This window comes from Paroedura picta, chromosome 3, assembly GCF_049243985.1.
Source record: "Paroedura picta isolate Pp20150507F chromosome 3, Ppicta_v3.0, whole genome shotgun sequence".
Classification (NCBI taxonomy): Eukaryota; Metazoa; Chordata; class Lepidosauria; order Squamata; family Gekkonidae; genus Paroedura; species Paroedura picta.
The window spans coordinates 129,177,437-129,197,423 of NC_135371.1; the positions used below are offsets into that span (position 1 = coordinate 129,177,437).

General features: G+C 47.9%; 1 protein-coding gene across 3 annotated transcripts in view; it reads left to right on the plus strand.

Moving 5' to 3' along the window:
* QRICH2 (glutamine rich 2) overlaps positions 1-19,987 on the plus strand; it is a 56,473-nt gene that overhangs the window by 13,139 nt on the left and 23,347 nt on the right. For 2 of the 3 annotated variants that reach the window (XM_077327704.1, XM_077327703.1), the window contains exons 2-9: positions 361-465; positions 7,042-7,113; positions 7,784-7,897; positions 11,562-12,750; positions 12,995-13,089; positions 16,878-16,984; positions 17,418-17,532; positions 19,357-19,608. In XM_077327704.1, the coding sequence (XP_077183819.1) occupies positions 361-465; positions 7,042-7,113; positions 7,784-7,897; positions 11,562-12,750; positions 12,995-13,089; positions 16,878-16,984; positions 17,418-17,532; positions 19,357-19,608 (2,049 nt within the window). The remainder of the gene's footprint in view (positions 1-360; positions 466-7,041; positions 7,114-7,783; positions 7,898-11,561; positions 12,751-12,994; positions 13,090-16,877; positions 16,985-17,417; positions 17,533-19,356; positions 19,609-19,987) is intronic. The other variant, XM_077327705.1, reaches the window with a different exon arrangement.

Here is a 19,987-nt window from a genome sequence, read left to right on the forward strand (position 1 = left end):
GGAGGCAGAGAGCTAACTCCTTATTAGCCCTTCCTCCTGACTGGAGCTGAACTACCAGGGTGGGCCTTTCCGGGCTGAGGGCCATCTCCTATTGGGGGAATATTTCCAGGGGGGGCAATCAGATAGGAAGTGAGTTGCCTGCGTGCAGTTTGATTGACCCTCATTGGCAGAGTGTTTTCTCTCTCTATTGGTGGCACACCCCCAGGGAGGACCAATCAGGTAGGGAGTGAGCTGTCAACTTGAGCTTTATTATGTTTGATGATGACTGGAATATAGATATTTCAAATAAGTAAATAAGCCAAATCTGAACAGTTGCTAAGTGCTTTCTCCCACTGATCTTTCTTTGTCTTTGTACTGTAGGCCATGGCTCTTCTACAGGACCTCTTGAATGAGACTAGTGACATGAAATCAAATGCAGCCACCGTGGAGGAGGATGTACAAAAAATAAAGGAACACTTAGCCTTGGTAAACTATTCCATACTTCGTATCTCCTGCTGTTGAACTGCTTTACTATTTCTTCCACGTTTGATAATCTTTTAAGATTATTTTTATTGATCTTTTGTTTTTGTATGTTAAAATTTCCTTACTATTTCATATATACATTTTAATAAAAAGTTCAGTAACCACTAACTTGGGGGAGGGGTTTATGGAGCAGCTTTATACGGCTTATAAACATGAAGGAGACATGTCATGAAAAGGGTTGCTGGTGCCCTCTGCCACTTGATGGTGTGCCTCTGCCACATGATTCCTCTTTCATGAGAAGGCTGTCTCAGGAGATGACCCCTTCCTACACCTACCATTTATCTCTTCACACTCTTGTCCGATGAATATATATTCATGAACCAGGCAAAGACATCGTGCTATGAATCCTGATAGGTCTGATGCTGTTTAGTTAACTGTCTGAGTTTGTCAGATGGAGTCCTGAGGAAGAGCTGAAGTGTACATATAGGAAGAAGTTGTCCTGACCTGGATAGCTCAGGCAAAGCATCCCATCAGATCTCAGAAGCTAAGCAGGGTTTGTCCTGGCTATCACTTGGAAGAGAGACATCTCTTGCCTGGCAGCCAGACAATCTTAGGATATCTGGGCTTTATCACTCACATGCCATATGACATGGGTGGCCAAACTGTGGCTCTCCAGATGTCCATGGAGTACATTTCCCATGAGCCCATGCCAGTATGTGATGACAGGGGCTCATTGGAATTGTAGTCCATGGACATCTAGAGAGCCATAGATTGGCCACCCCTGACGTACAATAATTAAATAATAATAGAGTAGGCATGAGCTGATTTGTAAGACGGGTTTGCAACTCTGGTTTGGGAAATTCCTTAGAGATTTAGGGCTGTGCCTGTGGAGGGCAGAGTTTGGGGAGTGGAGGGAGCTCAATGGGACTATGATAACATAGAATCCCCCCTCCAGAGCAGCCCTTTCCTCCGGGAAAACTGATCTCCATAAATCTGGAGATCAGTTCCATTTCTAGTAGAAATCCCAGTTCTACTTTTGGGAGAATTCTAGTGTCCACCTTAAGGTCAGCAGTCCTATTTTTAGGACTGTTGAATGGGCAGAGAATGAAGATCAGTTGAAGCAGATGAAAGAGGCAGCAAGGGAGTTCAATAAACAATCTGAATCAAAACACAAGAAGAATACACACTGGACTACATCTTGGACAGGTCCTGATTCCCTCATTTGTTTGATGCACGGCCATCGGTTGTGATTCAAGAACTGTTCAACTATTGGCAAAGGCCCATTCCTCTGGCCAGGCCAATTAAAAGGCGAATCACACTTAGTCCGGGTCTTATTCAGCATTTATTAGCAAAATGCTCCTCAGCTCAGATCTTTCTCTTCTCCTTCCCCTCCATATTGCAGGACAAATGAGTATTTATCAAACACTCATTAACTATGATAGAATCATAGAGTTGGAAGAGGCCATACAGGCCATCTAGTCCAACCCCGTGCTCAATGCAGGATCAACCTAAATCATCCATGATGAGTATCTGTCCAGATATGGATACATATCTGTTTGATAAGCCAAGCATCTGTGTTGTCTGTCCCAGTGGTAAGAAAAATCTTAGCTGAGACCACAGGTTTTTTAAACAATGGATTCAACTGACAGACAATCATTTAAATCCTGATTTACCTTCATCAGCCAGGGAAATAGCTAGTGAGGCAATGAAAGACCAGAGAGGTTTTAATTTTGAGTCACTGTGGCTATATGGATAACCTTTGTATCTGAAGAAGTGTGCTTGCACACCAAAGCTTATACCTTGAATAAAACACTGTCGGTCTTGGAGGTGCCACCAGAATCTGTATTCATAGTAAACTAACTTCAGACCATAGATTCAGATCCTGGTTTGATATACCATAACTTACCGTACTTAACAGAGTGGATGTCATTCAGACAACCATACTAAACGTACCTAAAAGAAGAAGGGTTTCACAGGGCAACTGAACCAAGTTTTAATTGATTAAGCATCTACATTGTAATTGATTTATTAAATATATATATATTATAGGAGTACTAAGCCTCCTGCTCTGGTGAGAGGCCTCGCTCTTGCCTCACTTGTTGTCCACTGCCGCACCAAATGGCAGTGGGAGAAAAATTTAAAAGTCAGCCCTGTCTGTGCCACATAATCAGGGAACACCCAGATGCAACACCAGTAGCTCTAAGAATTGCTGTAAACATGGTGGTTTTACAATAAAGTTGCTGGCAATTTCTAGAGCTACTTATCATCACTTCCAGGGAAACAGACAGTGGGGGGAGGCATGCCCCCACCTCTGAAACTCCCACTGGTTGCCAAGCATGGTTTTGGCTAGTCTAACTCATCAAAATATAAATAAAGTAAGTAGAATTCACTCTTTGCTTTTAGATGCTGTGACATCTTAGAAGAGGTTTTTAAAAGTGTGTATGTGCGTGTGTGAGGCCTGATTCATTGGGACCCCATTTTAGTTAAACAGTTTATAATAAATTCTACTTCAAGAATAAGGATCTTGCCAGCAAGGGATTTTAACCCTTTATATTAAAACTAGAATTTAAGCCCGCTGTGGCTGGCAGACAGCGGGCGCTAGAAGAAAGGGTCCTGCGCTCGGTTGCCCCGACAGGTGAGTGGGGGAGAGAGTGGGCGCGGCTTCTCCCAGCCCTAGGAGCAGAGACAGTGACGTATGAAGAGCAGAGGTGCTAGGAAGAGTGGGGTAGCAAGGGTGTGAGCTTGTAGTGTGTCTGGCGTCTTGTCTTCCTGAATCTGTTATCTGGCTGTGTCTCTGCATGGATCTGTCAAAGTCTCCCAGCGCCCTGTGTTTCTGTGTGGCTGGCCCCTATCCTCCCACACAGCCACCGAGTCCTGGCTGTATCTCCTGTGTGTCTCCCATCCATGGCAATCTGGGGATCTGTGTGTCCTTCTCCATGGGTTTCTCCAAGGCCAGTATGTCCCTCTGTGTCATTCCTCCCCTCGTATTGTCCTTCCTTGTTCCCTGTCCTTCTCTGTGTGGTGTCTGCCCGTGTTTCTCTCACACAGTCTGTAGCTATCCATGTCTGTTTGTCTCCGTCTGTGTGTGTCTGCGGCCCCTCCCCCCTCCAGGGGCCGGGCTCGTCGCGGCTTATTTTGTTTATTTTGTTTATTTTATTTTTTTTATTATCATTTTTTATTATTATTTGTTCTTATAAAAAGCATTTACAGAAAGGTAAAGGCAAAAAAAAACAAAAAAGCGACCAGCTGATAAGTATCGTCAATACACGTATATCATACTTAGTGTAGTCTGATATTATCTCAGGAGATATATAGTCAGTTCCCATTACATATTGGTCCTAATCTAACAGTTACTGCTGTCTTTCTTAAGAAAGTCCAGATAATCACTCCACTGTTCATCATATTCTTCCGGAGATCTCTTCTTAACCATGTTAGTGAGTCTTGCCATTTTTGCTAAGTCCGCTAATTTGTCAAGCCATGTAGAAATAGTTGGAGTCTCAGTCGCCTTCCAGTGCTTCGCCCACACCAACCGTGCCGCCGTAGTTGCATGGAAGAAGAGGATTCTAGAGGAAGTTGGTAAAGCACTTGGGTGGAAGCTTAGCAACATATATTCAGGCTTCATTGGGTATCGCATTTTAGTTGCGGCTTATTTTGTGAGCGGTGGTGAGGCTCTCCCCGGGCCGTTTCCCACAGCGGGCCGAGTAATCATGGTGAGGCTTGCTCCTGGCCCCCGCAGGGGATTCCTCATGGGAAGAAAGGACGCACAGATGTGTGGGCGTATTGCCGTGGCGGCGGAAGCATGGGCGGAGATTCCAGATCTCCGTAGGTGTCTCTCTGCGGCCCCTCCCCCCCCCGGGCCCAGGCTATTTGCGGCGTATTGTGTGGGCGGTGGTGAGGCTCTCCGCAGGCCCTTCTCTGCAGCGGCAGGGTGAGGCTTGCCCCCGGCCCCCCCAGGGGATTTGTTGTAGAAGAAATGATGTGCACAGGTATGTGCACGTGGCCGCGGGAGTTCAAGCGTGGCCGGAGCTTCCAAGGGCAGGCAGGGCGTGTGTGGGGACAGTAGAGGGGCCGTCGTGGGAGGCACGGGCGGCGCTGCATGCGGGCGCCGGAGCATCGGCTGGTGGCGCAGGCCGCTCCCGGGCGGCTGTGGTGTGGCCAGTTGTGGGCGATGAGGGCAGGGAGGGCCCGGCAGCCGCGCTGTGCGCACACGCGCTTGTCGGCGGTGTTTTTTTCTTTTTCTTTCGTTGGCTCCTTGGAGGGAAGGTTTTTTTGCGGTGATGAGGGCAGGGAGGGCCCGGCAGCCGCGCTGTGCGCACACGTGCTTGTCGGCGGTGTTTTTTTCTTTTTCTTTCGGTGGCTCCTTGGAGGGAAGGTTTTTTTGCGGTGATGAGGGCAGGGAGGGCCCGGCAGCCGCGCTGTGCGCACACGCGCTTGTCGGCAGTGTTTTTTTCTTTTTCTTTCGTTGGCTCCTTGGAGGGAAGGTTTTTTTGCGGTGATGAGGGCAGGGAGGGCCCGGCAGCCGCGCTGTGCGCACACGCGCTTGTCGGCGGTGTTTTTTTCTTTTTCTTTCGTTGGCTCCTTGGAGGGAAGGTTTTTTTGCGGTGATGAGGGCAGGGAGGGCCCGGCAGCCGCGCTGTGCGCACACGTGCTTGTCGGCGGTGTTTTTTTCTTTTTCTTTCGGTGGCTCCTTGGAGGGAAGGTTTTTTTGCGGTGATGAGGGCAGGGAGGGCCCGGCAGCCGCGCTGTGCGCACACGTGCTTGTCGGCGGTGTTTTTTTCTTTTTCTTTCGGTGGCTCCTTGGAGGGAAGGTTTTTTTGCGGTGATGAGGGCAGGGAGGGCCCGGCAGCCGCGCTGTGCGCACACGTGCTTGTCGGCGGTGTTTTTTTCTTTTTCTTTCGGTGGCTCCTTGGAGGGAAGGTTTTTTTGCGGTGATGAGGGCAGGGAGGGCCTGGCAGCCGCGCTGTGCGCACACGGGCTTGTCGGCGGTGTTTTTTTTCTTTTTCTTTCGGTGGCTCCTCGGAGGGAAGGTTTTTTTGCGGTGATGAGGGCAGGGAGGGCCTGGCAGCCGCGCTGTGCGGACGCGCGCTTGTCGGCCGTGTTTTTTTCTTTTTCTTTCGGTGGCTCCTCGGAGGGAAGGTTTTTTTGCGGCGATGAGGGCAGGGAGGGCCCGGCAGCCACGCTGTGAGCACGCGTTGGAGGACGGGTGCTCCTTGGCGGCTCCTGACGCGGCTCGTTGGGGCTTGTAAGCTGTTTTTTTTTTTTTCCTTTCGGTGGCTCCGCAGAGGTTTGTGTTGTTCGGCTGCCGGGGGTTCCCTTGCGGGCGGCCTGACGCATCGGAGGTGCTTTGCTGCGCGCGGCTCGCAGTTACTCGGGGCTGGGAATCGGAGGGACCAATCGGCAGGCACAAAGCGCCTGCCGATTGGTCCCTCCGATTGTCTGTCCGGAGGAAGGGTCCAATCCGGACCCTTCCTCATCCCGGACACATCCCGCCTCAGAACGCCTTACAGTTTTATTTAGTTCGTGGCGCCCGCAGCGCCACGTGCGGTGTTAAGATCATTTTTCAGTTTTTAAAACATTTGCTCTCTGGATTAGTCAAAGGTGATTTTGAAATCAAAAGGCTCTGTTTAATTGAGAACCAGTTGGCTGATCAGTTACCACCTAGCAGCACCATGCATTTTGAGCTTGTCTTTTCCCGTCTTCCACAGAATATGTTGGGCATTTGGGGCTCTTTATAAACTTGTTAGATGCTGGCAACAAACCTTTACCTTAAATTTCAGTTCTGCCACTGGCTAATATAGAGCCGGAAATGGGGGATCTGTTTGATGAACAGAAGAGGAACTCAGTTTAAGAGGAGATGACCCCTTCCTACACCTACCATTTATCTCTTCACACTCTTGTCCGATGAAGTCATCTTCCAGCCTGGCTCACTTGCAGGAATGGAGCTCAGTTGGGAGGGGGGGGATACCACCTTACCCACAAAATCTGATTCACTTTTTACATTGCACTCCTGCTCTATGTGTTTGGGACAGAGATGAGTCTACCATATCCACTTTGGCCTTTGAATTGGAAGTTTTCCACAACCTGTTTCTGTTTTGGCAAAGTGCAAAATGCCCGCAGCCCTCAGTACAGGCCTGGCAGAATGGATAGAAATTGCTTTGGCTGCCCAAGTTGGAAACTGGCATAATTCCTACCAGGTGCTGGAGCTCTATGCTTATTATGTTGTGTCTCTTGAACAACTCTGAATGCCCAGATGCACACTGAGAGACTAGTCCCCAAGGGCCACTCTGCTCTCTGAGGCCTCCTTTTGTTTCCTTGCTCTCTAGGAAACAAGCTGTTTACTCCTTTCTTCTGAAGCTTATGGGGTGGGGAAGAAATGACCCCCAAAGCTGCACAATGATGGTAAACTGGACAACATTTTTTCAATGTATTTCCCACTTGTCCACCTTCTAAAAAGTGAGGAAAGACTTCTCTTGAGTACAGTGTTCACATGTTTTTTAAAATGTTCATACAATTTACCTCTGCGCAGCCAGAAATAATCCCGGTGAAGAATCTAATTGTCATCTCTTCCCTATTATGCAGATAGACCCCCAGGCATTTGATGATCGGCTGCGGAATTGCTTGAGCGATCAGACAAGCTTGGATCATGATGTGGTATGTTGCCTTCGTACATAAAAGAATTGTTGCTTGCAGCCGCTCCCCAAGGACCACCCTTAGGGTGCATTTCTTTGGTGGCTCTGAGGAGGATCAGAAGTGCTTCTAGTAGTCACTCACCCAAACATCCTAGCCAACATGCATTAGCAATTTCAGCCCTTCCTTGGTCCTTCTTCTCTCTTGGCACGGCTGTGGTGCTGGACCAGAAAAGGCCATTCAGTCTGCACAGGGAGGGATTTCCCCGTAATGAGTAAATCCTGCAGTTCATCGGTGCCTGTTTTGTTCACTGTTTGCATTCCCAGTTTTGTACAAGTGCTCCTAACTCACAGGACTAGAAGCTCCTGCACGAATTCACCTTCAATGGATTGTGCGCCCGATGCTGACAAGGCCATTGTGTGAGCAAAGCCGGTTGGAGGCTTACAAGTCAGACTGCATAGAATTAATAAATTAAGCCCACCACCCTCCACCACACACAAATGTGATCCTGTTGTGTACTTTCCCTCAAATAACATGCTCAACTCATAGTTAAAAGGACCATTCAACCACGGGCTGAGAGGCTCCAGGCAACCTGATATCCCGCAGCAACCATGGGCCCCTAATGAAGAAGGGATCAAGAGAAGCTAGTGTGAAGGTGGGAGGATAACACTGCAATATTTTTGCTTCTATTTAGAAAGATTTGGAGAAAAGGCTAAGCCAATTTCCTTCCCCAGAGGAAATGAACAATATGGTACGCTGGGAAGTTCTGGAGGATGTCCTTTTGAAAGGCAAGAGGACTCCAAGTCCTGTGAGTATGATTTCACAGACCAAAATTGGGACGGGAGAGAAGAGTTTTTGATATATTCTTTGTGGTAGACACCAAGATAATGTGCACAGACCTCTCTATATTGCAGATGTTATTTATGGTTATGTCCTTCACTGTGACTTGACATATTATTCTCTACTAAGAGCAGTTTATCCTCTTTGGGGCACATCCCTTCACCACCTTGGGCCCAGTATTAGGGGGGCAGGAGTGGCCGTGATTTTGGAGGGGAGGCTGGATTTCACTGTGTTGTATTTCGTTTGGGTCATCAGGGGTCCCCTGTGTGGTGATCATGAGTGCCATTGCACCTAACACCTTTTCCTGTGCCCACCAAGTGTTTTTAGAAAATGTCCAGAGTGAGATGGGGCTTTCCCCCCAATAAGGCTCTTGAATGGGCTGTACACATTTCTGTACACATTGGCTGTTATGGTTAATTTGGATAATTTCCCCTTGATTTTATTTCAGTTTATATTTACTTCCAGTTGCTGATATTGTATCCATGAATGAAAATTGGAATGTATTAATAAGGTTATATGGTGAACTGATAAAGATACTCCCAGGTTAATTTAAAAGAGATAATACACATTCTAGGGAAATTAATTAATCTAAAAAAGATACAAAAAGTTAGGTCAAAAAGAGAGAAGAAAAGTATAAGGGGTGGCAACTTCTTATTAGTTTACCAAAACATAGTGATCTATCAGGTTTTGGGAAAATTGTTTTTGTGGCTATGAATCTGAGGTCATCATGCATCCCTGCGTCTCAATGGACGATAAATTTTAAGGAGCTGTTTTGTTCTAGTTTCTTCTGTAATACTGGGGCAGTAGGTACAATACCCAAGGATCTTCTTATGGGACTCCCGTATCAGAAAAGGATGTACATAGTATGATTCGTCATATGCGATTTGGGAAGGCTCAGTGCTTGGATAGGGTATCAAGGGACTTATTTAGATCCTTCATATATTAGCACCATTTTTTCTCTCAAATAAATTAGACTGGTGAAATTCCTACCATTTGAAAAAGTTTTGTAATCATTCTAGTTTGCAGAAAGGGTAATTGGTCTGACCCTGCTAATTATTGCCCGATTACACTTTTATCATCTAGGAAATTATATTTTTTTTCGTCTGTATCGAAGGTTAATGGAATGGATTGAGACAATGATATTTTTGGATGGGAACAAATGGGTTTCAGGAGAGGATTCTCCACCATTGACTACTGCTTAATCTCTACATCTACTTGTTCCATGGCCCCGCCCCATCCACCTACTAGCTACCAAAGTTGAGTAGAAGAAGCTCCAAACCACTGCCAGATTCTTGTCTGCTCTTAGGGATGAGATGCCACTGCTGATTTTAACCTGTTTGTGCCATTGATGTTTAAAATTAATTTTAAGCTTAAATTTTATTTGTTTTTACTTACTGTATTTACACTTTTATGTTGTACACTGCCCTGCACTGGTCTTCTGGATTGGGCAGTATAGAAATCAATCAATCAATCAATCTGCAGCTATGCCAAAGGAGAAGCTGTATGTAGCTTTTATGGGCCACAAGGTTGCATTTGCCAGACAAAGTTACAGGAGATATGAGAGAGCTATCAACTGATAAAAAACTATTTAATCAACCTTTTATACACTAATACTATTGCTCAATATGGTGATGAGAGGCAACTCTCAGACAGTTTTAGTTTTGATTGTGGGGTTAGACAAAGTTGCTTGTTCCCTCTTTTTAAATTTATATTTAATCTAGTTTCAAAGCCCTTTTTTTAAAAAAAAAAAGGGCTTTGAAAGGGGAGAAGGGATAAGGGCAGGGACGGAGAAGGGAGCCCCCCCCCCCCTGCAGCTTACCTGAGTCCGGCATCCCGGGCTTGTGGAGGCTGCGGCGCCAAGCCACCCCTAGGTCCGGGAAGAGCTGTCGCTGTGGCGAAAGGCCTCGGCGGGCCCAGGGGCAGTGTAGAGGCCCCTCACTGCCGGGCGCACCGCCGGAGAGCCACCCCTGGGCCCGTGGAAGCCTCTTGCCACAGCGGTAGCCCTTCCTGGACCCAGGGGCAGCGGAGAGACCCATGCCTGCCGGGCAAGCAGGTCTGCAAGACTGAGCGGGCCCTGGAGGAGCGGGCGCTGCAGGCACCTGCTCCAGGGGCTGTGCCAATCCTGAAGCACCCAGCTGTGCTGGGTGCATCCGGATTGGCCCGCTGACCCGGACACCACCCGGGCAGGGTGGACCTCCGGGACCTGGACAGGGCTGCCTACATGGCTCTTTCAACTATATAAGAGCCACTTATGGTAAGGATGAGCTGATGTTGAGCCTCACACCCCCAAGGTTTTTTTTTTAGGGGTGGTGGTGGATTAAGTTCAAAAGAATTACTACTGTTGGTTTATGCTGGTGTTTCTGTTCTTATTTCACATACCAGGATTGGTTTCAAGAGACTTCTGAAACGAAATAAATTCCTATTTAGAAAGGGAGTTGCAAATAAACAAGAATAAACCTCTCCAAATTAGCAATTTAAGACTTTCTAAGTGGGTCCTAGCTAACTTTCGTATTGAGCAAGTTAGGAAGCTTTGTTACTGGAGAGTTGTTTTCTCTTCAAACCTTTCTTTATCTCCCCTGTTTAAGTTTGCAGTGAATAAAATGACGCCTCTTACTTGAGCAATCTTACATTTCTTTTTCTCTAGGGAAGGAAGATGTATCTCTGGTACTATTCAGGTGTTCAGGTCAAAAATAATTTCACAGCTTCTCTGTGGAGTTGCTATCTGGGCCTTTGTAATCTCAGGTTCTATTAATCATCCCCTTTGCCATTTTTTGGGAAGGATAATGGGCATCCCTCAATGTGCTTCACATGTGTGTCTCAGAGCGGAACTAGGCCAAAAGGCATTGGAAGTTAGAGCATAATGCTTTTAAGCAAAGGATAAAGACTGTCCTTGATGTAGAAGTGTATGGATTTAGGGCTGCCAGCTCTGAGTTGGGAAATACCTGGAGACTTTGGAGGTGGAGCTGGGAGTGGGTGGGATTTGGTGTGGGGAGAAGCCTCAGTGTAGTGTAATGCTATGGCTTCTATCCCCCAAAGCAGGGAACTGATCTCTTTAGTCTATAGATGAGCTATAATTCTTGGTGAGCCCCAGATTCCACCTGGGCACTGGCATCCCAAGATGCTTATTACATAGTATGGATGATGCCCATTGACATTAGATTGCAGCAGGAGCCTGGGACAACACATTATCCCAGGAGCCTGGGACAACAGGGGGTAAGAATCCAGGGCTCAATGATTCGATCCTATGTGGCAATGCCTGGTGGCCTGCTGCACCTTTTTCCCCACCTTCTGGCTTTCTTTTTCTCCCCTCTTCCTCCCTGCCTTTCTGCCTAGCTTGCCTCAGTGAGATTGCCAGAGGCACTTGCTGATCACTATTGTGGGGGTCTCCACCCTGGGTTTGCTCTGGCAAATTCTTGCGATTAAAAATCGTGGTCCTGACGACGATGTTACCACTGAACCTGCAGCCTTTGGGGAAAGTGAGTTCCGGTTCCATTAGTTCTAGGTGGCATAAGCAGTGCCCATACAGAACATTAATTTTAATAACACTGCTGGTGCTTCCTAATCCTTTCCTTACAGTGCTGGGCTGTTTTCTTGGACTATCACTAAATCGGCTTCCTTTCATTTATTTGTAGGAGACAAGTCCAGTCCAGCAGTCTCCAACCTCCGGTTCAGGCTCCCCTCAAGAGGGCAAAATCTCTGGAACTCCAGGAACACAGTCTGGTGCATCTAGAAGAGAAGGAGCACCAGGAGGCACACCAGGGACTTCACGAGCTGCTCAGGCTACAGCTGCTGTCCCAGGAGCTCAGCCAGGCAGGCAGCCTGGCACTGCTGGGGCTGAAGGGGCCCAGGTGGGAGCAGGTGTTCCAGCAGGTGTGCCTGGGGCACTTCCAGGAGCTGCCTATCCAGGGGCTCAGCCTGGAGCTCCTGGAGCACAGGCACCCTATCCTGGAGCACCTGGTGCTCCTGGAGCCCAGCCACCTTATCCTGGAGCACCTGGGGCCCAGCCTGGAGCACCTGGGGCCCAAGCACCTTACCCTGGAGCCCCTGGAGCCCAGGCACCTTACCCTGGAGCCCCCGGAGCCCAGGCACCTTACCCTGGAGCTCCCGGAGCCCAGGCACCTTATCCTGGAGCTCCAGGAGCCCAAGCACCTTACCCTGGAGCTCCAGGGGCCCAGCCTGGGGCTCCTGGGACTCAGGCACCCTACCCTGGAGCTCCAGGGGCCCAGCCTGGGGCTCCTGGGACTCAGGCACCCTTCCCTGGAGCTCCAGGGGTGCAGCCTGGAGCACCTGGAGCGCAAGGACCCTATCCTGGAGCATACCCAGGAGCTCCTGGAGCCCAGCCTGGGGATCAGCGTGGAGTTCCTGGGGGTCCACCTGGAGTTTCTGGACCTGGCTATCCTGGTGCCCCTGGAGCTCAACCAGGTGCTCCTGGAACCCAAGAAGGATATCCTGGTGACCAGCTTGGTATTCCTGAGGTGCAGACATACTATCCTGGTGCCCAAGATGCATATCTTACAGGCCAGTATGGGCCTCCTGGTCCTGGGACCCAGATGGCAGGCCTACTGACAGTGCCACCAGGGCCTTCTTTAGGAGCTACACCCCCATCATCGCCAGCATTAACTCCTCTACAGTATTTAGAGTCTCCCATATCAGGATCCAGTTTGGCCCCAGCTCGTTATGCTGAAACTGTGGATGCCCTTCGCCAGTTAGCCCAGCTGACTGACCTCTACTATGCTTTGAGAGACCAGATCAACGGGCTGGAACAAAACAAGTGTGGTCAATCTGATCTCCAGAGACTGCAAGACTTACTCACCGATGCAGGTATGGATTGCAGATACACCAGTTCTCCAAATATTATTTGGCAAATTGCCAGGATTTATTGGAGCAAGATTTCCCAAAGTGCTGGCTACCCATTTTTGTTTGTTTGTAGGACAAATATGGAAATGTGACTGTGCTCATCCAAAAAGTTAGGGTTTGGAATGCTGCCTCTGCCTTGTGAGGCTTGAGGGTCCCTCCACCGTGTGAGACTTGGTCATTGTTCTTCTCTTTCCTTGCTTCTGGGTAGTGGATAAGAGCCTGGCCAGCATCCCACCAAACCTTAATGAACAGCTTGCTGCACTGAAGTCCATGGAAGATGACATGAAAGATGAAAAAGAGAAGGTGAGCGTCGCTTGTTTCCATGCTTGCAATATGAGTTTGTGCAGTCTGACCTTCTCAAAAGGGGAACCACCACAGAAGCACCATGTCCTGCTGCTGAAACCTCTCAATGCATTGCTGTAGCATGTTAAATTGTCCGTGTGCTTGCGTTATTAATTTCTGCCTCACCTATGACCTGTCCATAAACAGATTCTTACCCATATAGCTTAGACATATCTGCTCTGTTTGGCAGAAGCTCTACAAGGTCTTGGGTGGAACATTTTCCAGAAGCCATGCTAGATCTACATCCCACGTGTGTCAGTGGCAAGTTGACATTTAATCCTATAATTCAGGTTTTTGTCCTTCCTCATGTGTTCGTAGTGAGTAACGTGGGAGACCCTCAAGTAGTTTTGTGGAGCAGCTTATTTTCCTTTCTGTCTGCTCTCAGTATCCCACGCTGATGCTGGGCCATAGCAGGTTGATTAACAGCAAAGCCTCTGCTCTGCAAGCACACTTTGCAGAGCTTGGGGTAGACCTGGTGCGTGTGATGGAGGGCAAAGGAGTGTGAAACATACCCCACCCAGGTTCTCAATCCTTCATCCACCCCAGACCTCAGGTCGGGGAGTGGCAATAGTGATCTGGGAGGCTTACTCCTTCAGAGCATTCCCCGTGGCATTGATTTCAGGCCTTGAATTTGTTTGCCTTGGGTGCGACTGGGCCAAGGGCTCGGCCATCTGGGTGGTATACCATCTGCCCAATGCACCACTGGATGTCCTGTTGGCCCTGCTAGAGGCTACGGTGTCCTGGAGATGATCTGGGACCTGCTGGAGCTGACACAGTTCCACAGCCAAGCTTTTGGTTGGGCCCAGTGAACTGAAAACATCTACTGAGCCTCTGCTATCGGAAAGGCCTCTATCAGAAATGCCTGAGGAAGAAATCTGTGGAGAGATGTAGCTGACTTATGACCATACAGATGCCAATAGACATGGTTTTAAATGATCTTAACAGTGTTTAAAATTTAATTGATAACGTTTTAACCAGAATGTTATTTATGTATTTCATATCTGATGTATACCATATGGAGCAATTTCAGGGCAGTATATAAATAAATATCCTGGTAGCCCCCATATCCTCTCCCCTGTCCCTGATTCCTTCTCTATCAGCCAATCTATCTTTTACCTGCCCCCCCATCTTCAGCTATATTTGTTATATATACAACAGAGCATGTTGTATTGTTTTGCCCTCCCCTTTATCTTCACCTGTGAGGTAGGTAAGGCTTGGGAGTATGTGACTAGCCCAAATAAACCCAGTGGGCTTCCACAGCAACATGTAGATTTGAATCTGGGTCTGTTGTTATTGTTGTTGTTATGTGCGAAGTCGTGTCCGACCCATCGCGACCCCATGGACAATGATCCTCCAGGCCTTCCTGTCCTCTACCATTCCCCGGAGTCCATTTAAGTTTTCACCTACTGCTTCAGTGACTCCATCCAGCCACCTCATTCTCTGTCGTCCCCTTCTTCTTTTGCCCTCGATCGCTCCCAGCATTAGGCTCTTCTCCAGGGAGTCCTTCCTTCTCATGAGGTGGCCAAAGTATTTGAGTTTCATCTTCAGGATCTGGCCTTCTAAAGAGCAGTCAGGGTTGATCTCCTCTAGGACTGACCGGTTTGTTCGCCTTGCAGTCCAAGGGACTCGCAAGAGTCTTCTCCAGCACCAGAGTTCAAAAGCCTCAATTCTTTGACGCTCGGCCTTCCTTATGGTCCAACTTTCGCAGCCATACATTGCAACTGGGAATACCATAGCCTTGACTAAACGCACTTTTGTTGGCAGGGTGATGTCTCTGCTTTTTAGGATGCTGTCTAGATTTGCCATAGCTTTCCTCCCCAGGAGCAAGCGTCTTTTAATTTCTTTGCTGCAGTCCCCATCTGCAGTGATCTTGGAGCCCAGGAAAATAAAATCTGTCACTATCTCCATTTCTTCCCCATCTATTTGCCATGAATTGAGAGGGCCGGATGCCATAATCTTCGTTTTCTTGATGTTGAGTTTCAAGCCAACTTTTGCACTCTCCTCCTTCACCCGCATCAACAGGCTCTTTAGTTCCTCTTCACTTTCTGCCATTAGAGTGGTATCATCTGCATATCTGAGGTTGTTGATATTTCTCCCTGCAATCTTGATCCCAATTTGTGACTCCTCTAATCCCGCATTTCTCATGATGTGCTCTGCATACAAGTTAAATAGGCAAGGCGACAGTATACAGCCTTGCCGAACTCCTTTCTCAATTTTGAACCAGTTAGTGATTCCATGTTCAGTTCTCACTGTTGCTTCTTGACCTGCATATAAATTTCTCAAGAGACAAATAAGATGCTCTGGTATTCCCATCTCTTTAAGAACTTGCCACAATTTGTTGTGCTCCACACAATCAAAGGCTTTAGCATAGTCAATGAAGCAGAAGTAGACATTCTTCTGGTACTCCCTCGCTTTCTCCATGATCCAGCGTATGTTGGCAATTTGATCTCTAGTTCCTCTGCCTCTTCGAAATCCTGCCTGTACTTCTGGAAGTTCTCGGTCCACATATTGCTGGAGCCTAGCTTGTAGGATTTTGAGCATAACTTTGCTAGCATGAGAAATTAGTGCAATGGTGCGGTCTCCCAAATCTTAAATTGAAACTTTAACCACCTCGTCACTTTTGGTAGTGGCTGCTGTTGAATAGTAACAAGCAGCCAGGCCTGCTGGTGGTTGGTGTTGGGACTGGCCCTGGTGAGTCCTTCATCAAAGGCCAAAATAACCCCTGCCTTTTGCTAACAGAAACCAAAGTTTTTGCTGGTAATATTGTTGTAGTTGCTTAACAATTCCAACAATGGCTATGGTAGAGGGTGTTCATGTCTTAAAGGTATGGGTGCTACTTCTATTATTGGGCTGTTTTAGCCACATGCCATTTTGAGGGTTTCTTTTCTTTTCAAGGATTTCAGATTTTTCTGCCAACCTGATTTTACTCAGGGTTGTAGAAAGATCTGTCTGGTTTATTCATGGCTCCAATTCCAGATTTACATAGTCAACTGTTGTTGAGAATTAGATATGTTGGGGTCCTTTGTCAGATTCCTTTGCTATTTAACAAAATTAACAAAAATGCAAACATGTTTTGATTTTCCCTTTGGCCACATCCCCTCTCTCGCCTTCGTGCTCTCCCTCCCCATTTCAAGGTCATTCACTTGATCTGCTGACTGCAGTGGGTCAAATAAAAATAATGGGTTTTGGAGAGGAGAGGACAGCTTTGCTTTAGGCAGGTCTGGTACGAATTGTTCATTTCCCAATTTGGACTTTACCAAACCTGCTTTCCTCTCGGCCATTTTGAGCCATATGCTCCGGTTCTCACCCTGAGGATTGAGATAGGGGTGGAGTTGCTGGTTCAATCAAGTGCATAAGATGCCTCATCTGAAGGCACAGAGTGACAGCGAGCAACCTGGCTTGTCCAGCTTTAGCTCCGGCCCACTCCCTGCCACTGTCCCTTCCTTGTGTCCCCCTTCCTTATTCTTATTGCGTTGCTGCTTTTGGATCTCCTGATTCGGACAGGCAGCTCCACCATTACTGCCTCAGCACACTAGGAAAATACGATGCCCTTCCTTCTTACCAGTCAGTCAATTTAAGGTTGAATTCAGCTGTGAAAGAAGTGAAGATGAATCCCTAGGAGCCGGCATTGTATGCACTCGGGAGGAATGGGTTCCTTTACTCCAAAGAACAGACCAGCCTCTTGACTACATTTCTTGAGAGGCAACCATCGGCTTGGGGCTCCTCATTCTTTCCAATTGTGATTCTAGATAGACAAGATTCAGAGAATCGTTGAAGGAGAACTGACGGCAGAGTCCCTCCCAGAGGCGCCAGTGGAGGGAGTTGGTCATATCAACATGCAGATAGGTTATCTCAGGTAAAACTAGGAAGACGAAGCACATAAGATGGGGAAATCTAATCTTAGCTTCCCAGCCCCCCAGCCCTCCAATGCCTGGCCCTGATGCAGATGGCTTTTCTTCCTTCCCACATACATGACTTTGCCTTAGTGGGAAAAGTAGTTGAGAGAGGAATTACCTGCATATTGCACGTACCCTCTGGGCTCTTTGCATTGCCCCATGATGTTAAATGAAGAAGGTAAAGACAACCCCTGGGGAATAGTCCTGTCAAAGTGGGATGAGGAAGTGCACTGAAGCTCAGGTGTGGGGGGGCTGGTTTCAGCAAGTTCCTGCCCCCTCCCCCAGCAAGCCATGTGTGTACTGGAGAGCCAGGGAACAGACAAAACACACACTCCCAAAGGATTCCTTCTGTTTAATGCAGACTTCTTCTCTCTTGTTGGCTTTGCAATACAGAGGAACAGTGCAAGAGATAGAGAGAGAACTAAAGGAGCTGAGAGAGAAGCAGGATAAGGGGAAAGAGACGCTGGAGCAGTCAGTGACCGACACGGCCCTTGACCTACAAGACCAGGTCAGCAAGACAGACCAGGCCCAGCACAGCCTTTTTGCCATGCTCTCCATTCCCGGCTGCCTACCTAGAGTTCCTCTTGGCCCCCTTTTAGGCAAGCTTTCCGGGAATGAAGAAGCTGTCGTGTTAACTAGTTGGCCGCTGTTTTTGTATTCTTTGGGGGCTATTGGATTCCTACAGTGTGTTATATTGCCTGTTTTTACTTACTGGTTGGCTGCCTTGAATACTAAAGCAGAAAAGTGGTCCGTAAACAGTTAAAAAAATCAATGTAGTCACATAAGTGGCTTAAATAAATAAATGTGGTTTGGAGCATTTGGCCACCACATCTCCCCCCCCCCCCCCGGACCCTTGCCCATTGTAAGAGGCGTCTTGCCAGTGATGGCATAATCCTACACGGCCAAGGGCAAGCCCTGACACGGGAGCCAGTCAGCCTCCTAACTGAAGAACACGATTGTCCAAGTGCTCTTTATGTCGGCTTCTGCTTTGCAGTCAGCGCTGAATAGCAATGAGGCCCAGGATCGACAATAGCGTCTGCTTGATTAGTTTGCCAGACGCACTCTGTAAGCAACTTACAACATACACATGATCTATTCATTTTTTACATAAATGCTTTATCCTTTTTGCCACAACTGGTGTAAATCTCACTTTACCAAACAAGACTCTGGAATCCTAAAAAAATTTTATTCACATGGGCTGTGGATGGGTTCCCCGCTCCATCAGTCAGTCAGGCATGAGCTGCCATTGCCCTTCAGTTCCCACGTGGTGCCTAATTCAGATAGGGACTGTGTCATGTAAGGAGCAGGAGCTTGAGCCTTTCCCCAGCACTGTTTTCCAACCTGAAAGGGTCCCGAGGCATTCTTTGCCCCATGGTGGTGGTGGGGGGGGGGTTCTTGTGCATTGCTCCCAGGTTTCCCCTACTGAATAACTAGACCCTCCCCCTACACACAAACACCAGCCATTTCAGGTGAGAATGGAGGAGCCCTGGCCACTCACCTCTGATGGAAAGACAGTGGAAATGCCGGACAGAACCTGCATAAAATGTGTGTGAATTGATGAATACATGTGACAATTTGAATGAATGTGAACCTCGTGAAGAGAGTTGTATTGGCCCAAAGGGCAGTTTTGACCTAGACAGGGTAGATGGGGGGTGGGATGCTACTTTTACACTTATCTAGCATCACCTTACTTTCTTTTCTCATCCAGGCTATGGGTCTGGATAAAGCCCTTTAGCCCCAAAACTGCGGCATCCCAGTTAGATCCCTTTTCTTGGTTTTTAAAAGGAAAACTCCCTCTGTAGTCCTCTACATTGGGCATATCAGGCATCCTCTTCAGAGCTGGCTGCAGATTTTTATAGCGCATAAGGTGTTCATGAGCAGATGTCCCTCCATCTCAGCTCCCTTGCCACTTTTAAAATTCCCTTTCTCCTTCCTCAGTTATGACAACACTGGAGGGAGCAGAATGGGGCCCCATCAGTCTCAGCGGTCTAAAAGGAGCAGTAATATTTCTCTATCACCCCCTCCTTTACATAAAGAGAACAACCACAATAAAAGACACTATAGTTTTCTATTTGTTGGAGGGTAGACCCAAGGGTTATGTTGGCAGTGGCCAAATGTTTCTCCACCATATTTTCCTTAAACAAATAAAGGACCCTTATTTACTGCTCAAGATCGTTCGATTAAAAGAAAAAACCACCAAGATTTTCATGAAATCAAAAGTTCTCCCTCCGAAAAGCCTGGTTCTGCTTCCCTCCCCCCTGGTGAAAGCAGGAACATTCTGCTGTCAGATGCCCTTAACCAGACTCCTCCTTCTCTCCTTGCTTGCCCACAGTTAGACAAGCTTAGATCGGTCATGGAGAACATGATGGCCTCTTCGTCCACCTTGCTGTCCATGAGCATGCCACCGACCCCGGAGCCTGGGCTGGCTCAGGTCCAACAGAGCACATGTGCCGCTTGCAGCTTAGATGTCAGTGAGAAAGTCAGCCAGCTGTTCAAGCGCTATGAGCAGCTGCAGGACTCAATAAACAAGTTCATGTTGAGGCAGGCGGAAGGCAAAGTGACCAAGAAACCCAAGGAGCGCCAGGTAAGGCCAGCAAGAGAACCTGGCTCAGAGGAGCTCAATCCCCCAAAGTGTCTCTGAAGACAGAGGAATCCGCGTAGAAGGTATTGCAAAGAACTTGGGGCTCCTTAGATGCTAGCAGGAAAGGCCTGAAAACAGAGTGTTTGTGAACTGTGCTGGTGGCTTGGCTTCAGCCGCCTGGCATCTAGACATAGAAGCCTGGGACCAGTGTAGTATTTCCGCAGATGGAGCCATTTCCATGGGTGGAAACGTTCCACTTCATTCAAGCCAGAAAGTTTTGACTGAAGCACCAAGAGAGGAGGAAGGGAGGTGGGAAAGGCGACGGGAGTGCTTTGAGCACAGTGTGCATGTTGTGTTTGTGTCTGACCTCAGTTAAGCGGCC